This window comes from Parus major, chromosome 10 (assembly GCF_001522545.3).
Source record: "Parus major isolate Abel chromosome 10, Parus_major1.1, whole genome shotgun sequence".
NCBI classification, from domain to species: domain Eukaryota; kingdom Metazoa; phylum Chordata; class Aves; order Passeriformes; family Paridae; genus Parus; species Parus major.
Window position 1 is genome coordinate 11150048 of NC_031779.1, and position 19765 is coordinate 11169812.

Genomic DNA, 19765 nt, shown 5'->3' on the forward strand with positions numbered 1-19765 from the left:
ATTATGACTAACTTAAGACTGAATTTATTAACAAACTGATTGAACTCATAAAGCATAATAAAAATGTAGTATTTCAGCTAAATTAGTGTTTTGTGGTTAGAATAGCACTGCACTGTCTGGGACAAGTACCATGTAGGGGTATGGTGATCCAAGCAAATTTCTAACAGTAGCTTAGATACAATTCCTAAACCACAATAATATTTCTTAGTAATGATTCTCAAATATTTGGTTATAAGAAAGAAAGCAAGTTAGGCTACATAATCTGGCAAAGTACCTTTTTAAAACAGTCATATGATTGCATGAAATGGACAGAGATTAATTCATCCAGCAGTAATAATATATTAAATGTTATGCAGATGGTTCTACACATTATATGCAGAATATGTTGTTTGAATTTAGTGTGTCCATTTAATTGATTGACTTACAAAAAAGGATTTTAGCCAAAAGAAGTTAAGCATTTTACTTAAAGCTGAACTTTCCTGAGCAAATATTGATGTATTTCTCTTCATGTTGCAGGATGTGAATACGTTGGTGAGCTGATCAGAATTGTGTCTCTGCAGGTCGTGTGTATGCTGTGCTGTCCAAAAGGGAAGGCAGAGTGCTACAGGAGGAGATGAAAGAGGGGACGGATGTGTTTATTATTAAGGCAGTTCTGCCAGTAGCAGAAAGCTTTGGCTTTGCTGATGAAATCAGGAAGAGAACCAGTGGCCTGGCCAGTCCACAGCTGGTGTTCAGCCACTGGGAGGTAAAAATATCTATTCACTCCATCTGTTTTGGTAATCTATTTCCTGTAGATGTGGCAGACTGGAATAATAAGCAAAAAAGGTTAAGTTTTGGTCAAACCATTTGATTAATTCCTTCTTGAAATGAGGAAAAAAGCCTTAAATTGTTTCTTTTTGTAGATATGCTGTTCAGAAATGTATTTATGTTTTGTTTAGATGGGATGCTTTTTTATTTCAATAGAAAGTGAGTTTTTCATAAATGAAACTGCTTCTTTTTTCTGAATTTATATGCCCTTTTTCATGAGTTCTCTGGTAAACTTGTTTGTGGAATGGGAAAAAAACCAAAACCACAAAACAGCCCCAACCTGCCACTAACAGAAAATGAATGTATCAGTAAATCTAATGCATATGAAAGTTAACCTCTTAAGGTCTAGCAGGCACCTTCCATATTCCAAGCCAAATTTTCATGCATAAAAGGCAAATCAAATTGATTTAATTCTTTTGAAATTAAGTCTCTTGATAGTAACTAGTTGTATCCTCAGAATCATTCCTTTTGGTCATCCTTGTTACTTAAAGAAATGAAGAGTTGAATGTGAAGGTGTAAGGCAAGTAGGAAGTGGGAAAACTGATCAGGAGTGTCATCAGCTGAAAGTGCAGTTTAGTTTGTTCCTATGATGTGGAGAGTAGATCTTCAGGGGAAAAAAAGAAAAGGCTGTAAATCAGAGCTCCTTGTTCAAGACAAACACACCTGTGTTGTTGGGCTGCTCAGAAGACTCCACTGATGAAGCTAAAAGTGGCTTCAAGGGCAACAGTCAGTGGGTATAAACTTTTCACCTTAAATTTTTAGAAGAACCTCAAAGTCTACATTTTTCTGGGTTTGGTTGGGGGTGTTTGTTTGTTTGTTTTGGTCAAGTGTTCCTTTATTTAGTGTTAGAAAACAATAGAATCTTTTGTAAATGGATGAAAAAATATTTGTTTGTTTGATCTTGTGATTTATTTTGTCACCTCAAATGACAAGTCTCTGAGTACAACCAACTGTAGATTTTTGAGGTCAGTGACACTCTGTGAAGTTGCCAGCAATGGGCTGCTTACCATTGTTTCTCTGATGTGCTGCTTTGTTCACGTGGTGTGGATTCTTCATCCACATCTAAGTTGGTCCCCCTAGGTAGTATCTGTAAAATATTCCACTAGCTGTATTTCTTTGTTAGTAACTGTGGTAACTGTGTCAGGAATTTTATGTGGATGATAATTGAAAAGGAGGATCTCTGCAAACTGGCCACATGCAAGCAAAAGAGCTGGGAAGAGTGTTTGAAGGAGTACTTGAAACAGTACACTTGGCAAAGTACAGTATGTCTTGTTGGCAATGGTACCTTACTGGTGTTAGTAAATGCAGGCACCAAGGACTTAGTTCTCCTCCCTTATATTGATTTATTTAATCTTCTTGTAACTAAGTCTAAGTTCACATAGAAGCACAAAAGGAAAAACAGCTGTACAGAATGCAAAAAAAAAAAAAAAAGAAAAAAGACAACTCTTTACAGATGGTGTACACACAAAAAAATAGATAAACTGTGTCTTTTGAGTATAGGGAACTTGGTTACAGCCAGTTACAGTTCAGGTACCTCAAACCAGTGAGTATTTGCTGTACTGTGTACAGTAATCTTGTCACTTGTGGATGGTCTCCTCTGAAGTGCAGCTGGTGAGGTTTTGTGGCTTTTGTCTGAACCTCTGACATCAGTGGCCTAAAGGAATATTAGCCAGAAGGATGTCAATTCCAGCTGACCATTGCTCTGTGCCAGTTTCTTTAGGATTTGTAGCTCCTGTGCTGCAGCACTAAGCAAAAACATGAACCCTGTGGCTCTCAGGCCTCCCCTTCTTTGTACTTGGCATGTACATTCACTCTCAGATGTTAGGAATTTCACATAAGAAAATATTCACACATCATTATAGATATGCATAGGACAGGGAGATTTGAACAACTGGCAGCGTTTTCTAAAACTGACCTCTGAGAGAGATTGTAATTGCAGCTGGTATGTTAAATGCATTGGGAGTAGGAAAATTACTGTGTAAGCCAGTCACCTTTCCACCTGGGGAATCTGACAGTGGGGGAGGGTTGGGGTTTTTTGTCTCCATGAAGGCCTTGCTCACATATTTTTGTGATAAAATAAGCCTTTTGCTAAGCTACTAACTAAATGTTATCTCTGTGCAGTGATGGCAGAAGGAGTGTGTGTTACTCTTACACCATCAAGACAATTTCTAAATAAATATCATTTTCAGAATTTCCAGTGTTAGTATGACAGAGAAACAATGAAAAATGTATCTCAGCTCCTATTTCTTCTTTTCTTTGAATTCTGCACAAAGTTGCATCAGGTATTAGGTGTGACTTTGACTTTGTCACTTTACTGATGAATTATGGTGTATGTATCTACATGATAAACATGAATAATTCATCATTTTATTTGAATCCCTACTGTTTAATGCATTATAATTAATTTTATTTAATTGTTTAAGATAATATAATGTGAACTTCGTGTAATCTTAAAATGGTTTTGCCTTAGTGTTAAAACTGTGTTACTGAGTGTGTGGCTGCTGCTTTCATTGCACACTCTCCAAACCCTTCCTTGGCATTCTGAATGAACTCTGTGCTGCTGGTGTTTTCTCATTAGCTGAGTACCTGGGACATGTATTTGTCTACACAAATTCCTTTAAATGTGTTGTTAGCCCCATTGTACACAAAGTGAAAGAGACAGTTTGGGGGATTTTTTAACTTCCAAACACTTCATCTCATGGAAATCACATGTGTAGAGTATGTTTAAAGAATTGAGGTTTGAGTTCACTCTTTTATTGTATTTCATTACCATGATTTGTAGACTCTGAGCACAGGAAGGTCAGTGATAGAGCCTACATTTAAATGAAGCCATTATGGTCTCTGTGGAAATGATGTTGCCATATGTTTTTTTTTAAAATTCAGTTAATGAATGGATTTTGTGTAGTTCAGATTGCTCCAGCCCCAAGGGATGGAGCCATACATATATCGAGGTCTATCTTGTCAGGTACTCCTTTTTTATTAATTTCTTCTGGCGTGCTTATGCAATTTATTCCTGCCTGTAAAGGACAGCACCAATTAACCATTAGTGGGAGCTTTTAGTTTAGTCCCAGCTTAAACAAACTAATTCTAAAAGTTAAGCAAATGTTAGGTGTGTTGGGTTTACTTGGCAGTACTTCCTTAGATTTCAATATAAACTTTCTTATTTAATTATTAGTTTAAAATATTTAACTTTGGGATAATTATGAACTGGTTGTATTTCTTTAAACTTTGAATTAATAATAGACCTTCACTTAATGTTTTTGTTTGAGCCTGTTTCTTTTGTTTTCAGTTCTTTGCAGTTAAATCTTTTACTCAGTCATGTTATTTTATCTTAATCATAGAGTTTTGAACAAGAAGGTATTTGTGATTGCACAATCCTTAGAATAATGGAACTGTCACCCCATTTGGGAAATCTGTGTTAAAAGCAAAAAAAAAATAATGCATGTGGCTCTATTCAGATGGTGATTGAATTTTCAGCAAAAATTGTCAAAGACATCTACTAGTTGTAAAGTTGTGAAATGTATAGTATTCCTGTTAAATCACATCTTTTAAATTGCATGAAGATTAGCTTTAAACATACTTTTATTCTTGAGGGGGCATGAGTGAACTGTAAACACATTTAATCAGAATTCTTTGTCATTATCCCTTCTAAGTAGAATAGTGTCTAGAATGTGCCTCAGGGCTCTGGAGAAAGGGAAGAGAAGGGCTGTGTGTAATAATTGCTAAGAATATGGGACTTCTGAATGTGGAAGTTTTATACTCTGAATTTTAATTCATGCCTTTCGAATTGTAAGTCATTTTACAGCTCAGAATATGGGGCTTAATATAGAATTTGCTGGATGAGATTGTTAGGCTTGCATTAAACAGGAAGCGGGCTGAGGTAATGAGAGAGAATCTATTCTAGGTTTGAACTGTAATTTTACATACATTATTGCACCAGTGACAGTTTAGGCACATAAATGAATTCGAGGACTAACCTGGAACCTTTCAAATATGAAAAGCTCATTGTTTTGGCAAGGACATCTGAAGCTAATTGAAACAGTAAATAAAAGTGGTAGGGGTGTGGCTTTAATTATCTTTCTCAATACATGTTTCTTAAGTAATAGGAAAAAATGCAGCAGTAGAGCCACACATCTCCTTCTTTATTTCCAGTTACCAAATTCCTGTTAACAACTCCTGGCTGAAGTCAAGGCTAAAGTTTAGCTGTTTGAGACACAAACAAGGATGATGCTCCTGAGCCAAAATAAACTTGTATGAGTTTATTTTATAGCTAACTGTGTAAATGTTCATTATTAAAATATTTCTTGGAAGAGGAGTTCTTGTATCTAACCAGGCATTTTCAGGTCATGGCAGTCCCCATTATGTATTGTGAGTGGAAGCTCTGAATTATGGGATAGTTTTGGATGCTTCTTTTACTTGCAGGGTATCTACACACCCAGTACATTCATGTAGGATATTCTCTGGTCTGGAAGCACACTGCAAATACCCAAGTGGCCTTGAATTTGCCTGTGCTCAGTACAGAACCAATTGTGCAGCATTACACAGCATCTTACATATGGTTTTCTTGAAAAACAGCAGGTGACTATTCACATACACCTCTTCAAGGTTCTGCTATTTTACCTGAAAATAAGTTTACCCAAAAAGTTCTTATTTCTCAGGGCCACTTCAGATGTGCCTATCAGCTGTACCTTTTTCAGTTGCATAGTCTTTGTCTATGTTGTTGCCATTACCAGGTTATGGACACCACTTGAACTGTAAATGCTCTTGAAATACCTTTTTGCCATCAAATTTTCAAAGGTAGAAAGGGTTCTGATTCACTGGAGAACATAATAGTTCTTTTTATTTTTTTTTTTATTATTTTTTAACACAAAAAAGAAGTTCTGGTCATAATGTTTTCCCTGACTTGCTGATGGCTGCTGGTGGTAGTGCCCAGTCACACTGAATTTAGTGTTTCTTGGGATTTCTTACTGAGCAGTTCACAAAGGCCATAATGATGCTTGCTGATCTTAAAATCTCCATCAGATAATGTAAGACTGCTCTTTCTATTCATGTCCAGCTAAAGTATTTTCCACATTGATGATATTTGGCTCAAAAGAAATTTTCTGTCTTCATCAGACAGTAAGGACCAGTAGGGGAAATGCTACCAGGAGCATGGCTGTGTTCCCAAGTCTGCCTGACCTTTTGGATGAACTAGGCAGATCCCTTCTGTTTGCTTTTGGTGCTTCTCTCAACCTTGTTTTGCTTAATTAGGCTGCCTTAGGCAGAAACTGTTTCTTACCATCATTTTGTGAAATACACTAGACAATGGGACCAGGATCACTATTGGAGCCATCTGGGTGACACTGAAATGCAAATAATAAATCATCCTCAAATTAAGCCTTAAAATTTCAAGTCCTCTTGAATTGCAAGTGGTCTGCTCTAAGTCATGTCTTACTGAAAAGCTTGATTAGCTTACATAATCATTTTCAGGATTAGTACACACTTGATCATCTATCAGTATTAACATAGTATGCTCATAGTATTTCTATTTTTATTGATTATCATTACAGGTATTCAGATTATGTCTCTCATAGAGATACAAGCATTTATAGCTTGAATAATTAATGTGTAGTTGTTAAGCTAAAAGAGAGTGACATCTGTTTTGCCTGTGCTACTCTCCATGCTCTTACTAAACAAGTCTTATGAGACTTCATTGTTTGGGTGTGTTAGTTTGAATAGTTGTTATATTTAATGAAACATCTTGCTTTAGAATGGTTTCTTCTTCTAAAGAATACCCTTCAGTTAGAATATTTGAAGTAATGTGTTTACTTCTTTTGAAATACCTAATCCCAGCTGACTACATTATAAACAGTTTTATTTATACCTAGAGTGGGTTCTGCAGTGAGCGATGGGGCACACTTCTTGCATTTCACTGGGAGTTTTTATTTTTCTTTTAGGCATAATGGAATTCTCCGGGTGTGTTCATACTTTAAACAAATTATATCACCCAAGACTTCTAGAAAATAAACCAATGAAGATTAATTTAAAATGTTCCTTAACTTCAATGCTCCTTTAATAGGAACATTTCCATTACTCAGGCATTGTGTTAGCAGTAACAGATTTAAGAACTGTATCAGCTGCTGTGCACTGATTCATTTTCCTGTGTTGCCTCTTATATGGCAGCATTTAGAGAAAATGTTTGTTTTCTAATGGAATAAATGTTGGTCCAGTGATCCACTGCACAGATCTTGATTCATAGTTCACTTTTTAAAATGAATGTCTTTTAGAAGAACCTTGCAGATGTATAGAAATACTCGGTTGTGTTAAGGAGGAATCACTTTGTTGTGTACACTTAGAGGAGTAAATTGTGTTTGTGCTGGGCTGTTTGCAGTTAAGGCTGATGTTGTCCCTGTCAGAGAATTCTGGTGTTGAGTAATAAATAAGCACAGGCCACTGGCTAGTTCATGCTGTTAAAAAGAAAAATTCCCAAGTCCTAGAAAAATTCTTGGAGAAGAGATGTGCTGAATTTTCCAGTTACCAAGTCACACACAGTATGGTGGTATTTGAAAATGTACTTTATCATAATGGTAACAATACCATAATATCATCTGTTTAACAGAGTTTTAGTCCTAATATTAGTGCCTCTTGACATCTTTTGCCTGTTATACGTGGGACATAAGGTTTGGCTGTGGTAGGTTTTTTTTCCCCCCCTGCTCAGTGGTTCCCAGACACAGAACACTGGCAGAGAGCAGCAGACCTTTGATAGAAGGTTCACTGAATTGCTTCAGTCACTTAAAGATTTTTCATCTGTGGAAGGTATATTATGTTGAATGTCTGGTTTTCTTTTGATTTTAGTTTTTGTTTAGGAACCAAAAAGTGTTGTCAAGATGCTATCACACTTCTGATTTTAGAAGGAGTCTTAGGCTATATGTTTTAGGTTTTGTACTGCAAAAGTGGTATATGGAAATATTTAAAATCATTTTAAATTAAAAGTGGCATGCAACGTAGAATAAATTATGTATCTGGATGTCTGTACTGCTTTGATCCTGTGGATCTTTCAGGATCCACAGTAAATGCCCTCTGTGAAATAACTATACCATATTCCAGAAGGAATGGTCCATTTAGAATCTAATTCATCACTGAGGGCTTCATCCAGACAAAAACTCAATTTCTGTTACAAATTCCAGAACCATCCCTGTGTGGTTCCCATGAATACAAACAATAGCTCAGGACCTAAAAAGCTTCTTAGCTCTGATTCCAGGAAATCCAGACCCACCATTCTGACAGTTCTCATTGTAAGGAAATTGATGACGATGCTTTGGGACCGTTCTCCTTTCGCATGCTTGCACTGTATTAACAGAGCATGGGGAATGATGGATGCCACCTGCTATAAACATTTGCCTTGATGCATTAATATGAAATGAATAAAGAGGAACAGTCTAGTTTGTGCCTTTACCTTCATTCACAGAATCTGTACTTTCAAAAAAGAACAACTTCCTACTTTTTTGTTTGGGTCAGTGTGTCAATAACACCCCTGTGTGTCATAATAGGGTTACAGTGACTTCTTAAAGATGATGGCCCAGGTTCCTCTTTCCCACTGCTTACCACAGCATGGTAACACACATGTTGATTAACTCATCTTTTGTAGTGTATCTACACCATTTAGGTAGCTGTGGTCCTCTAGCAGAAATACTCTGATGCCACCAGCTCTTGCTCTAGAAGCAGTGTGTAGTGGCTGAATTATTTAGACAGGTTGATAAGCCAAGCTAGCTTCTGAGGTAGTTCTTTGAAACCTAATTAACCTCTTTACAGCACTGCTCTGCATCATGTAGCAGTACAAGGTTCACTCAGGATTCTGTAACCCTGTACTGAAATAGGTTTACCCTTGCTGGCTAATAAATACTAAATAGTACATTCAAACCTGCTGGAAGTCAGTTATGCTGACTTCCCTGAGACCTGTTGAAGCATAAAGAATTCTTGTCAGTGGAAGAAATATACAGTGAAAACTTCAGTAGAGCAAGTCTTCCATCAATTATTGAAAGAGCCAGTCTGTCAAACCTGGGGATTTTCTTAGACATCCATCACTACAGTATCTAAATATTTACAGGTAGATTAGATCTGTAAGTTCAGTTTTGTATACTTTTGGACTCCTCTGTTATATTCATTTTTCAAGAACCACTGTCTCAATGCTTCTTTCTGGGCATAATTTCTGGGTGTTACATTTCTTGTCAGTTAAAAAAAAAGTCATCAAAGGGCATAATAACAGTCTTTAATTTAGCAGTTTGTAGGTGTATAACCTCCCTCAGTAGTACAGTCTGAAACAAATCCACTGAGCATGAATCACCTTTTCTTCTTCATGTGTGGAAATTTTTGGAAATTTTTGTTCAGCTCTTTAGGTAGATCATGAAAGGGGAAGTCCCTGGTAGCTTTCATCATTAAGATAATCAGTCTGAGCATCACTACATCTTCATCAAGTCAACATGCAATATTCACTGCCCTTTTTCTGTATTTCTGGTGCATAAATTAACTGAAACTTTCAAACTCTCATAGAGTGGGGACCATTCTTTTTTTATTGATGCAAGCTGTCAGGCAATCACCTTTAAGTTTCTGTGCATTGGTTATGAGGCCCTGTGCAAGACAGGGTATGACTCAAGCAGATTCTTCTGTGGTTAGACAGTCCTTACATTTATGGTAAAAAATAAACACAGAGAAATTTGGAAAGCTGAGTTTCAGACTGTTTATTTCTAAGCTCTACTTGCTTTTGGTTTTCAGCCAGACAGCCCTGTGTGTAGTCATTTCCCATGTAAATAATTGAGATTGGCTGTCACTTTCAGCACAAGCAATACCCACTTAATTTAACAAGTTTATGCATGTGCTTAACTGTAGCAAGCTAGAACTGTTTCTGTTGGTTTAGCTTTACATCCCATTTTTCCCAGACTGAGCCTACAGTACCGCCTAATACAAATTAGACTGCCATAGTCATTCTCCTAACTCCCCATAAAGTGTCATTTGTGTGGTTGTGTTGGGAGTTATTTAAGATGAGGTGTTAAATTAGAACTCCACAATTGGTGATGTTTCTGGGGAAAATCGTCTATCTTCAGACATCATTTTTTAATTCCCCTTCTTGCTAGTTTGTGTAACCTGAGCTTTAGGAAATTTTGCTTGGGTTGAAGTACCATACAGCAACTGAAGGGATTTTTCAGAAGAAAAAGTTTGCAACAGTAAAAAAAGCTTATAGCATTGAGCTAAAATTGATAATTCAGGAAAATTTCTTCTCTCCTTGTCAGTTCTTAGTGCTAGTGCTAATATTTCAGAAATTATTATAGAGTAATGTGCTCAGTTGTTAAAGCTATCATTTTTGCAGTAACTAATACTTGTCTGGACTGCTTTTTCCATGAGGATTTTGTTTAAGAAATGAATACAGTATTACCTTTGGGTTTTTTTATAAAAATATATTACCTGTAAGTGCATCTTGGGCGGAAATCTACAATCAAGTAAAATTATAATTTTTGAAATTTGCAATAGAACCTGTGTAACAGTATATGGTCAATTCCATCTCTTCCTAATGTTCATATTTAGGGTTCTTTGTAGTACCCACTGTGGTAGTCCCAGAACTGTGGGGTATGCAGGATAAACTGGAAATAAAGGTATGTCCAGTTATCCTCTGATCATGTTAGGTCTAAAATCTGTTTTAGAGGAGGGCTACAAAGCTCCAAGAACAGCTCTGCTAAATACGTTAGAAGCAGAAACAGTGATTTTTAAACCATCTGTCCAACTCAGGATTGGAATTGGAGAATACAGGGCACAAAAATGAGCGGAATCTTCAGTTCTGACAAATTCTAATACAATTGTTGTATGATAATAGTCTAAATAATTAGTTCTCTCTTGAAAATTGAGAATTTTCTGAACATTATTTGGCTCTGTTTGCTGATGGGCAGTTGAAATTGCTTTTAGAAAAAACTGTAGATAATTGCAGCTGAATTTGAAAAGTTATTGTGGATTTCTTAGGGCAAGAGCTGCAGAATGTATCTTAACTCTTGTTTTCTGCTTCCATAGCTGATTGCAGACTTTCCAGACAACTTGATCTGCTCTACTTTTGTTTCTCTACGTCAGCAGTTGATTGCTTGAAATATGCTAATAAACTTCTGTACTACTTGACTTTATTTTGTTTGTTTCCTTTTGTAGATCATTTCGAGTGACCCGTTCTGGGTCCCAACGACTGAGGAGGAATATTTGCACTTTGGGGAGAAGGCAGACTCGGAGAACCAGGCCCGCAAGTACATGAATGCAGTGAGAAAGAGAAAGGGGCTGTATGTGGAAGAAAAAATCGTGGAGCACGCTGAGAAGCAAAGAACTCTCAGCAGGAATAAGTAACTGTGTCTGCCCCCTTTGTGTCCTGATGCAGCTAAGTGCGGGTGGAGTATTTTATATGCAGCAGATGCAAAATTTCATCTGGACTTTGTTCTTTGATACCATTTTTTCTTACATGCTTTGTCTGTGGCTTATGTTTTAATAGACTTAAGCCTTTCCAACTTTTGTACAGAGAAAATAGTTTATTTATTGAAATAAAATAGAGGTGTATTCACTGCAATTGGTCTCAGTTTTTAAAATTTAATGCCCTATTGAACGTCCTGTCACAAGGATTAGGAACTCCCAATTCAATTTGTTTCTTTCTGATTTGTCACATGTAGTTACAGTAAGAGCTGGTTAGCTAGCTTCTTGCAAATAAACCATGCACTTAATTTAGCTCTTTAATGGTTCTGACTGTTTATTAAATTAATTTCTGTAATTTTTTCTTACCCATACTTTTCATAGTTACTTATATGTAAATAGATGTAAGCCTATTAGGAATTTCTAAACTATCTGTTTTACTCCATTCCTCATGTAAGCAGTTATTTAAAGCAGTAATACTCTTCTTTAAATCAGAGGGCAAGAATAGCATTGTGTGGAAGACAGCACTGCAAAGAGTTGTGCAAGATTTGTCTCATTTTCCCTCCTTACAACACACCTTATTAAAAACTTCAGTTTCCACAGACTAGGTGAGGGGAGTATCTCCACTATAAATGAGAAACTGGACATCCATTTTCTTCCACTACTTTAAGCAGGAAATAAAGTACATTGTACTTGAAAATTCTGGAAGTAAAACAGCACTCTTGATGAGAGAGGGCTTCCTCAAGTCTATCTGTCTGAAACATTTTTTCATTTTTAAACCTAGTGCCAGACAAGTGCCTTTTACAGATGGGACTAGAAGCTTGCAGGTCTGGTTAAAACCTCCCACAGTGAGACTTGGCAGCAGAACTTGAATTGGGAGCTCAAGTGACTTTTCTCCTGGCCTTGATCATATCAACCTAAATTCTTCAGGGAAGGTATCTGATAGTTTTGCTTCTTTTATTATAGTTTCTCCCTTCTAACTTCAGTTTGGTTTAGAATGCTGTGTAAACTTTTCTGTGCTTCTTGCTAGTTTCCTTTGGAAGCAGAAACAGAAGAGCCATGTGGAGGAGAGGATGTGAATGAGCTGGAATATTTTGTCAGCACCGTTTTTTTTAATGCATAGTTTGAATTCTCACACAGCTTCTGATTCATTTTGGTTCTTGTTCATGCCAGACTGCCTGTGAAAACCAAGAGTTGAAACCAGGCAAGAGTGTAGTTTTCTTTGTTGCATCATGTATAGGAGAGGGACAGTCATGAAAGCAGGGATAAGGGCTTTTTAGTACCTCTTGTAATGTTGGCACATAGTCCTTTGGCATTTATAAAATGTTTTGAAATTGGTCCTTGGAGTGGAATCTCTTATTTTAAACCACACATAGATATGGAATAATGGGATAATGATAAAAAGTTTGTACTTTTCATATTGTGTTATTTTTCACCAGTTTTTCTTCTGAAATCTGCAGTATCTGTGATGTGCTGCTTCAGTACAGCCCTGAGAAGGAAAACACTTCCACTGCTAACATGAGTTGTCTGTGTAGGCCTCGCTGATCTTACTGGTGTTGAGACAAATAGTTTACATGCAAGATAAAATATTTACATGTAAATACCAATTTGATTTAGCAGCGTGTCTGAAGTTTGGTCTCTTAATCTACTTGATGTGGCTTAGTCATATCCTCTGTTGTGGTGTGTGCTTTTTGATTTGTTTTTGTGCTACTTCGGATCTACTCAAAAGTAGATAAGATAAAAATTAGTATTTATTTTTTAGCATCTATTAATAAACTGAAAAGGTTTTGGTTTTTTACAGCTGCATCATTCCATGGTTATAAAACTCCTGCAAACCATGACTAACAGGAGGAAAAAATAGATACCATGAAATAGTGTGGTTTGGGCTGTTTGACAGATATTTTCTATTTCAACAGATGCTGTTTTCCTACAGGAGCTTCACTTATTTATTTATTTGTTTGTTTGTTTGTTTCTTTGTTAATTTATCCTTTCTTCCCTTCATCCCTCCTCCTTCATTTCCTATTTTACCAAAGATCCAACTGTATAACACCCCACCCTTTAGAGGAATATTTTTATTATCATCTTACTTCTTTTTACTGAAACTGCTTCTCTTTGTAAAGACTTGCTGATCCTAGAATTTGAACAACAAAAAAAAAAAAGCAAAATTCAGTAGTGTTTTCCTGTTAGCATTTTCATGGCCTTGTAAAAGCCTTGTCCTTCACCCTTACAAAATGACATGTCTTACTGTTCTCCAGTGATATTATCTGGATGCATTTTTTCTCCCAGAAGAGCTGCTGGTGTAAAAGGGTAACAATAAATGATAATTTTCCCAGGCAGCAAAAATAAAACTTCAGTCAGAAGCCCTGTGTTTTCTATGTCTTCATACAGGTTTGCTCCCCACCATGAGGAGGAGAGGAATTCAGTACTGTTACAAGATTTTTTTCTTGAAGTGGCCACAGAGCACAGCTAAAATCTGCATCCTCTCAGGTGGAATTATAAATGGAAGGCAGATTGTTCATCATCATCAGTTCAGTGCTGGTTTTTTCCCATCTGTGGAAAGTTCTTTCCAGAATTTTTCATATGGTTCTTTTGCACTGTAATAAGTAAGGTAATGAATAAATCCCTGTTACATCACTGCTTCCTGAATGATTTATGCCAATGTGAACTGCTACCCTGGAGTATTTTGTTGGGGTTTTTTTGTTTGTTTGTTTGGGGGGGTTTTTTGTTTGTTTTTGCTATAGCAGAGGCCTCAGAGTTAGAGACAAGTCTTAAGAAACTTCTGGACTTTAGTGATGATTCCATGCCAGTTACATGGTTCATTGTCCCCTCTGCCATATTTTCATGAAAACAGTAATTCTGGCTTATAACTTGCTTAAAATAGAAGAAAAAGCCCACGGTGTTAAACTAGAAAGGTAGCTGTGGAATAAGCAGCAGGCTTTTCAGAGGAGTAGTACAAAATGATCCCTGGCCTTTTTAACTCAGTGTGATATTTTTATGGCATTTGGAAAACAACATTCAGCAGTCTTTTATGGTTTATAGTTTGGAGTGGCCATTGTGAAAGGCTGCCTAAATGCTATTTTCGTGGACCTGTAAGAAGGTTGATATGAGGAAGAGACATACTTAATTATGCTTAAAAAGGCCTTGACAAAGTCCATGACAGCTTCAGGAATTCTAATCCTTTTCTGCATCTGAAGGCAGTGTAACTTTTTGGCTAGACTTGTCTCCTGAGCACTCTGAGATATTATTCCTGCTTTGTTCAAAGGGGAGGATGCAAAGACAAGGTCAGTCATGTGGGAGTAGAGACTAAGATGACAAGAATACCTCAAAAAATTTTTACGGCAGGACTTACACAGCCTTTAAGTAGTGGTTTTTGATTGCCTCTAATATGTGTCATGGGTGTGACTGTAAGTCCTGGGGTTTTTATCTTAAATCTTTCTAAGGCTCCTTTAAATGATGATTTTGTAACAATCAGCCTAATTTCAAAGGCTGGTTCATTTGCTGGGGGACACAGATACATCAAAAGCCGACTGGTGCTGAAATACAGTAGCAGGCATGCTATGGAGCATTTTCTGCCTTTCATCTCTTGTCATGGTAGCATTTACCTTTAGGAGATCAAGAGCAAGGCTCTTCAGTAGGAAAACCTGGCATGGCTTCTGTGAATGACTGACAGAAGGAGCTGTGGTAGCGGCAGCTGAAGCTGCGCTTCCCCTGGAGACTCGGCACAGCGTGTTCATGACAAGTGCTGCTACCACTGCTTTGAGGATTGAAAGCTGATCCTATTTATGAATCCATGTCTTCTCCTTGTAATGTTGCTGTCTTGCAGTATGAACAGCTTAAGAAGGTTATTTTAAATTAACCTTCCTGTGTTAAAACAATGTCTAGTCTGTTCCTATCACATACAACATTGCAAGCATCAAGGCCAGCGAGTAGTTTGACTGCAGCTGGTGTGAAAGGGGAAGGCTGGAAGAGTAATGTAAAAATGTTGTGGAAAAAAACCCCATCACACTTGCATAGATGCCTTTATAGAAACTGTTTTCATTGCATAATGAGATTGCTTTGTGCTCTAGAAGAGTTCAATAATAGATAATGTGCAAGTGTGCTCCATGGAAGATAGGCTGTCTTGACAGGCAGAGTGTATTACCAGTCAGAGCAGCCCTTCTGTGTAGCCTTGCTTCTACAAAGGACTCTGTGAAAAAACAAGTCTCTGTCTCCTTCACTGTCCTGTAATTTCAATAAAAAGACTGTGGCAGGCTCATCATTTTGGGGGTCTGTTGGAAGGGAGCTGGGCATTCCCAGCAGCAGCAATTCCCTGGATACCAGTTCACTGACTACAGAAAGCAGCTCTAAATAACCTTTTTAATCCCTTCTCTGCCATGACCTCGCAGTGAATCATGGCTTCTGTTGAATCTTGTTGTTAGGACAGGTGGAGCCTGAGGAACTGAATGGAAGTGTATTCTGAGATCCTCTGGGGATGCAGTTCTGAGACTGCCTGAAGGTGGGAGGCCCAATATCATGACATGACAGAGTTTACTTTCTCAAGTGAGAGAACATTGTAAGGGAAATTCCTTAATTATTCTTTTGTTCTTGTGATTCTTGGTTGAGCACCCTAGAGCATTTGAAGAAGCCTCTGCTAAACTGGGCTGGCAGAGTTTGGGCTGTAGAAAATGGAAGTACAGTAACCATCCTTCTCTCTGATAGCTGTCACTTGTATTTGAGCTTATCAGCATCATTTCTTCCAAAGAGAAAACTCTAAAACTGTGATTAACATCACCGTGTCACAGTTACTTAACTGTAGACAAAGAGCTGGTGGTTGACAAACTGAGCTCTGCTTCTGTTTTGGAGCTTGCAGGCAACACATTTCTATGGTCAGAAAGAATTAAGCTATGCATTTCTTCATAGGTAACTAAAAAAAAAGTCAAATAGCTGCATCTTCTAAATATGTCTGAAAGGTTTTCTTGCTTTTGTGTATAAATAGATTTAGTGTTGATATTAGGGGTTTGGACTTGAGCAATGTTGTTGTCATATGTGAATCACTCTTAGACAATCAAAGAAAGAGCCACATTCCCCAGTCCACGCTGTGGGGTTGTGCTAACCCCCAGAGGATGTCTTGTGAGGCAGCCACAGGAAAACAGGGGCCAGAAGAGTTGGAGGTGGATATTGACTTAAACCTCAGCTTGTAAGGAGCAAAGGAGCTGTTCAGTGAAGGAAGTTGCTGAGCAGTTGACAGATCACTGAAGAGTATGAAAATCACACGTGCAGTGTCAGAGACCCTCAGTGCAGCCATGGACTGGTGTGGCTCTGGCCTTGGCATGGCATCCAGTATATATATATATATATATTGGATATATAAAGAAGTGTATATCCCTCCCTGTGCTGCCCTTTATGTGGAAGTGCCCTTTGTAATACAGCCAAGCCTTTGGTTTTTAGGACTCTACAGTTTTTTAGGACTTTCTACAGAGTTTTAGGAGCAGAATCTCATTTTGTGTAATTTGTTGTTTATGTGACTGCAGTTGAATCCTGTTTGATTTCTGCCAGATGAGGATCTGGGTTTTGTGCCACTTTCGTTTTGTTCTTGGCTTATAACGTGACAGGTATCTGTGATAATTGTTGCTGAGCCTTTTTTCTTCCTAGGTTTGTTACTGGAGAGCAGAATTATGTCTGCAGACTTGTGAGTGCACCTATAAATAGCGAGGAACTGTACATAAGATTGTTACTGTTGCCAACCTTGTGTTTTTATGACAAATCTTGTGATACTTTGTTTTTCCTAAAAACCACAGGTCTTGTATTTCATCAGAATCTTGGTTTTCATTAAAAAAAAAAAAAAAGTTTCCAGTTTGATGTTGGCACCAGCTTAGAGAAAAACATAAAAATGTTTGCAGCTTCACCATGATGGCAGAAAAAATCAAATGCATACAAGAACCCCCAAATATAGTATTTTACTTTAAAAACAACAAACAAAAAATCCCAAACCACCAAGTAAATGAAAGACCTGTGGTTTTGAGGGACAGACTCTTAATGTCTGTGTTGTGGTCTTTTACTGTAACTGTAAAAATGACTTTTGTAATACTTTTTATAAAGTGGTGGTGTGTTTTTTCATTGCAGATAAGCTTCTTGCAAAATCCTTATTGAAAAAGAAAAGATGTTGCATCCTTTGGAAACACTGGTCACTTTATAAAACAAAGAGCTGCTAATAGTCCCTGAACCGATGCCTTTTTCCCTAGATCGAATTCTTGATCTGAGTCTGCATGATCCAAAGCAGAAGGGATGGAGGCTGACAGAAAATCTGCTAAAATATTGAGCTGTTGTGGAGGGAAATGCCAGTCTTGATTCTTCCCTCTTTGCTCAGTGTATGCTGAATTGCGCCTGCTTTTTATCAGGGTAATGTTTAAGGAAAAATATGTTCTATTTTCAGTTTTAGACCTTGGATTTCACTTTTTGAAGATTTTCTCATGATACAACCCTCTCTTAACCCCCAGTTTGACTCAGCAAACCAGTGTGTGTGTGTGTGTGTGCTGTGCTTTTACTGGAGAAGTCACAAGTCATCACTTCCTTGAACTGCTCAGGCTCAATCTCTGTGGGTCTGGGCAGGGGATACCAGATGGGACTGCAAACTGAACTGGAGCTCTCCTCCTCTCACCGGCTCCTGTGAATTGACCATTCTTCTTTTCACAGAGAGAAAGATTAAATGTTTAAGTCTTGCATAACATAATTATTCAGCACTCCAACAAAAGGGAGAGAAATGGCATGTTGTTGTGTTTGATATTTCAGATGTAAAAATCAATTTGAAATTACTCTAGATCAGATTTAATCATCCTGAATAAGTAATAAAAGGGCAAAAAAAGTCATTGGATAAGCTTTTCACTCTGCTTTTGTTGACAATAAATGCTGTTGCAGTTATCTGGGCTGAAGAAAGATGATTACTGGATAAATGGGCAAACTTCACTTTCGAGAGTTGTGCAACCAGAGGTAGGATTATAGAAGAGAAAATAAGAATTTGGTAAGTTCCAAGGCCTTTTTGCTACAAGAAACATTATTTTGGAGTTGTTACAGAGGAGGTTAGAGAAATAATGATTTTCTGATACTTAAGGGATTGAAATTTTGCAACATTTGTTAATTTTGAAATCAAAATATATTTTCCATTACTTGGAGTTACATTGGTTTTATGTTGTTATACTCTAAAAAGCTTCTTTTTGGAATTATAGCAAAGTAAGGGGAACTAGTTTATTTTCTATCCCTTTTACTCCATGGATTTAATCAAATCTCAGGAATTATAGTTATATTTTCAAGGCAAAGATGGAGGCTTCCTCAGTCATGCCATATTGCCTTTTCTGTTGTTGCTGTGTCAAACTTCTTGGTGATGATGCTCGTCACTAACTTCCAGTGACACTCTCAAAGAGCATGCTGCTTTTCTCTGGAGGTATAAAAATAGGGGAGAACATCCCAGAAACTCACTAAGTCAGTAAAAAATGTATTTTCTCTTCTCATTCTGCCCTGGCAAATATCTTCCTGAACACTACATATTTTGCTGTACAGTGTTTAAAAAACGAAACACGTACTTGGGGAAAGTGCACGATTTGTGAATCGTGTAGCAGTGGAGAAACTGGTGGCAGAATCTGGGGTGTTTTTTCTGTGCTGATTGCTCAGGGATGTATTATATTATCTAATCAGAAGTCATTACCGGTCTGTGCAGCATTAATTCATGCAGCCTTCCATACATACCCTCTGTTTGGTCCCTCAGGGCAGGATGGTTCTCTAATGGATCACATTCCCCAGATCAGCTGATAGGGCTGCATCCCTACCCTCACAGATGAGCTACCCAGGCCAGGAGTCCAAAACTGATTTTCTACACTCTCATTCCAGCTAAAGAAACAACCTTGTTTTTTCTTTGTTTATTTTAAAAGAAAATAAAAATAAATTATCCTGGTGTTCTAGCAGACACACCCGGAGTCAGCAGTTTTTGTAGAGGATGGTTTCCTCATTTCTTCCAGCACACCCATGTTATTAGTGGAAAGACCTGATTTTACAAACTCAGGATTTCTGTGCTGGGGTGTGTGATGGCTTCAAGGAGGGCTTGGGTGTGAAGTGTGTCTGCCATGGAGCACTCACCCTGAGCTCAGTGTGCCTCGGAATGTTTGCCAGGCACAAGTGTTGGAGTTCAGGGACAGGGCAAACAGAAGGAGCATGCGGGTTGCTGCTCAGAAAATATGGGAGTTCAGAGGTGGGGCTGATTTTGTTGATGTGTATAAAAAGAAAGAAATAAGTTAATAATTCCTCTTTTTAAGAAGGATGTTTTGAATACTGAGAAAATCGTTCTCCACAGCTGTAAGATGTATTTAAATCACCCAGCGGAAGCACTGATCTATATTCATGTAAATGTGTTTTGATGTCCTCTTAAAAGTTTAAATGGAACACCCACGTCCAGGAAGCTGCTTCTCTCATGTGGGAGCACAATTGCAATTCTTCATTAAATGTACTGATAGGACATCTTTTTCTCTTCAGAAGCACTGAACTTTGGCAATTTATGTTTATTTGAGATGAAAGAGACGAG

The 19765-nt window shown here is 37.6% G+C and overlaps 1 protein-coding gene across 4 annotated transcripts in view; it reads left to right on the top strand.

Moving 5' to 3' along the window:
- EFL1 (elongation factor like GTPase 1) overlaps positions 1 to 13853 on the top strand; it is a 66436-nt gene extending 52583 nt beyond the window's left edge. The window contains exons 18-20 of one of the 4 annotated variants that reach the window (XR_004498835.1): positions 517 to 745; positions 10972 to 12152; positions 13606 to 13853. Coding sequence is in view for 1 of the 4 variants with exons in the window: in XM_015638861.1 (XP_015494347.1) it covers positions 561 to 745; positions 10972 to 11160 (374 nt within the window). In the remaining 3 variants the exon portion in view is untranslated. Of the gene's footprint in view, positions 1 to 516; positions 746 to 10971; positions 12153 to 13605 lie in introns of those variants that run through there. The other 3 variants (XR_004498834.1, XR_001523546.3, XM_015638861.1) reach the window with 3 other exon arrangements.
- The last annotated feature ends 5912 nt before the right edge of the window (positions 13854 to 19765 follow it).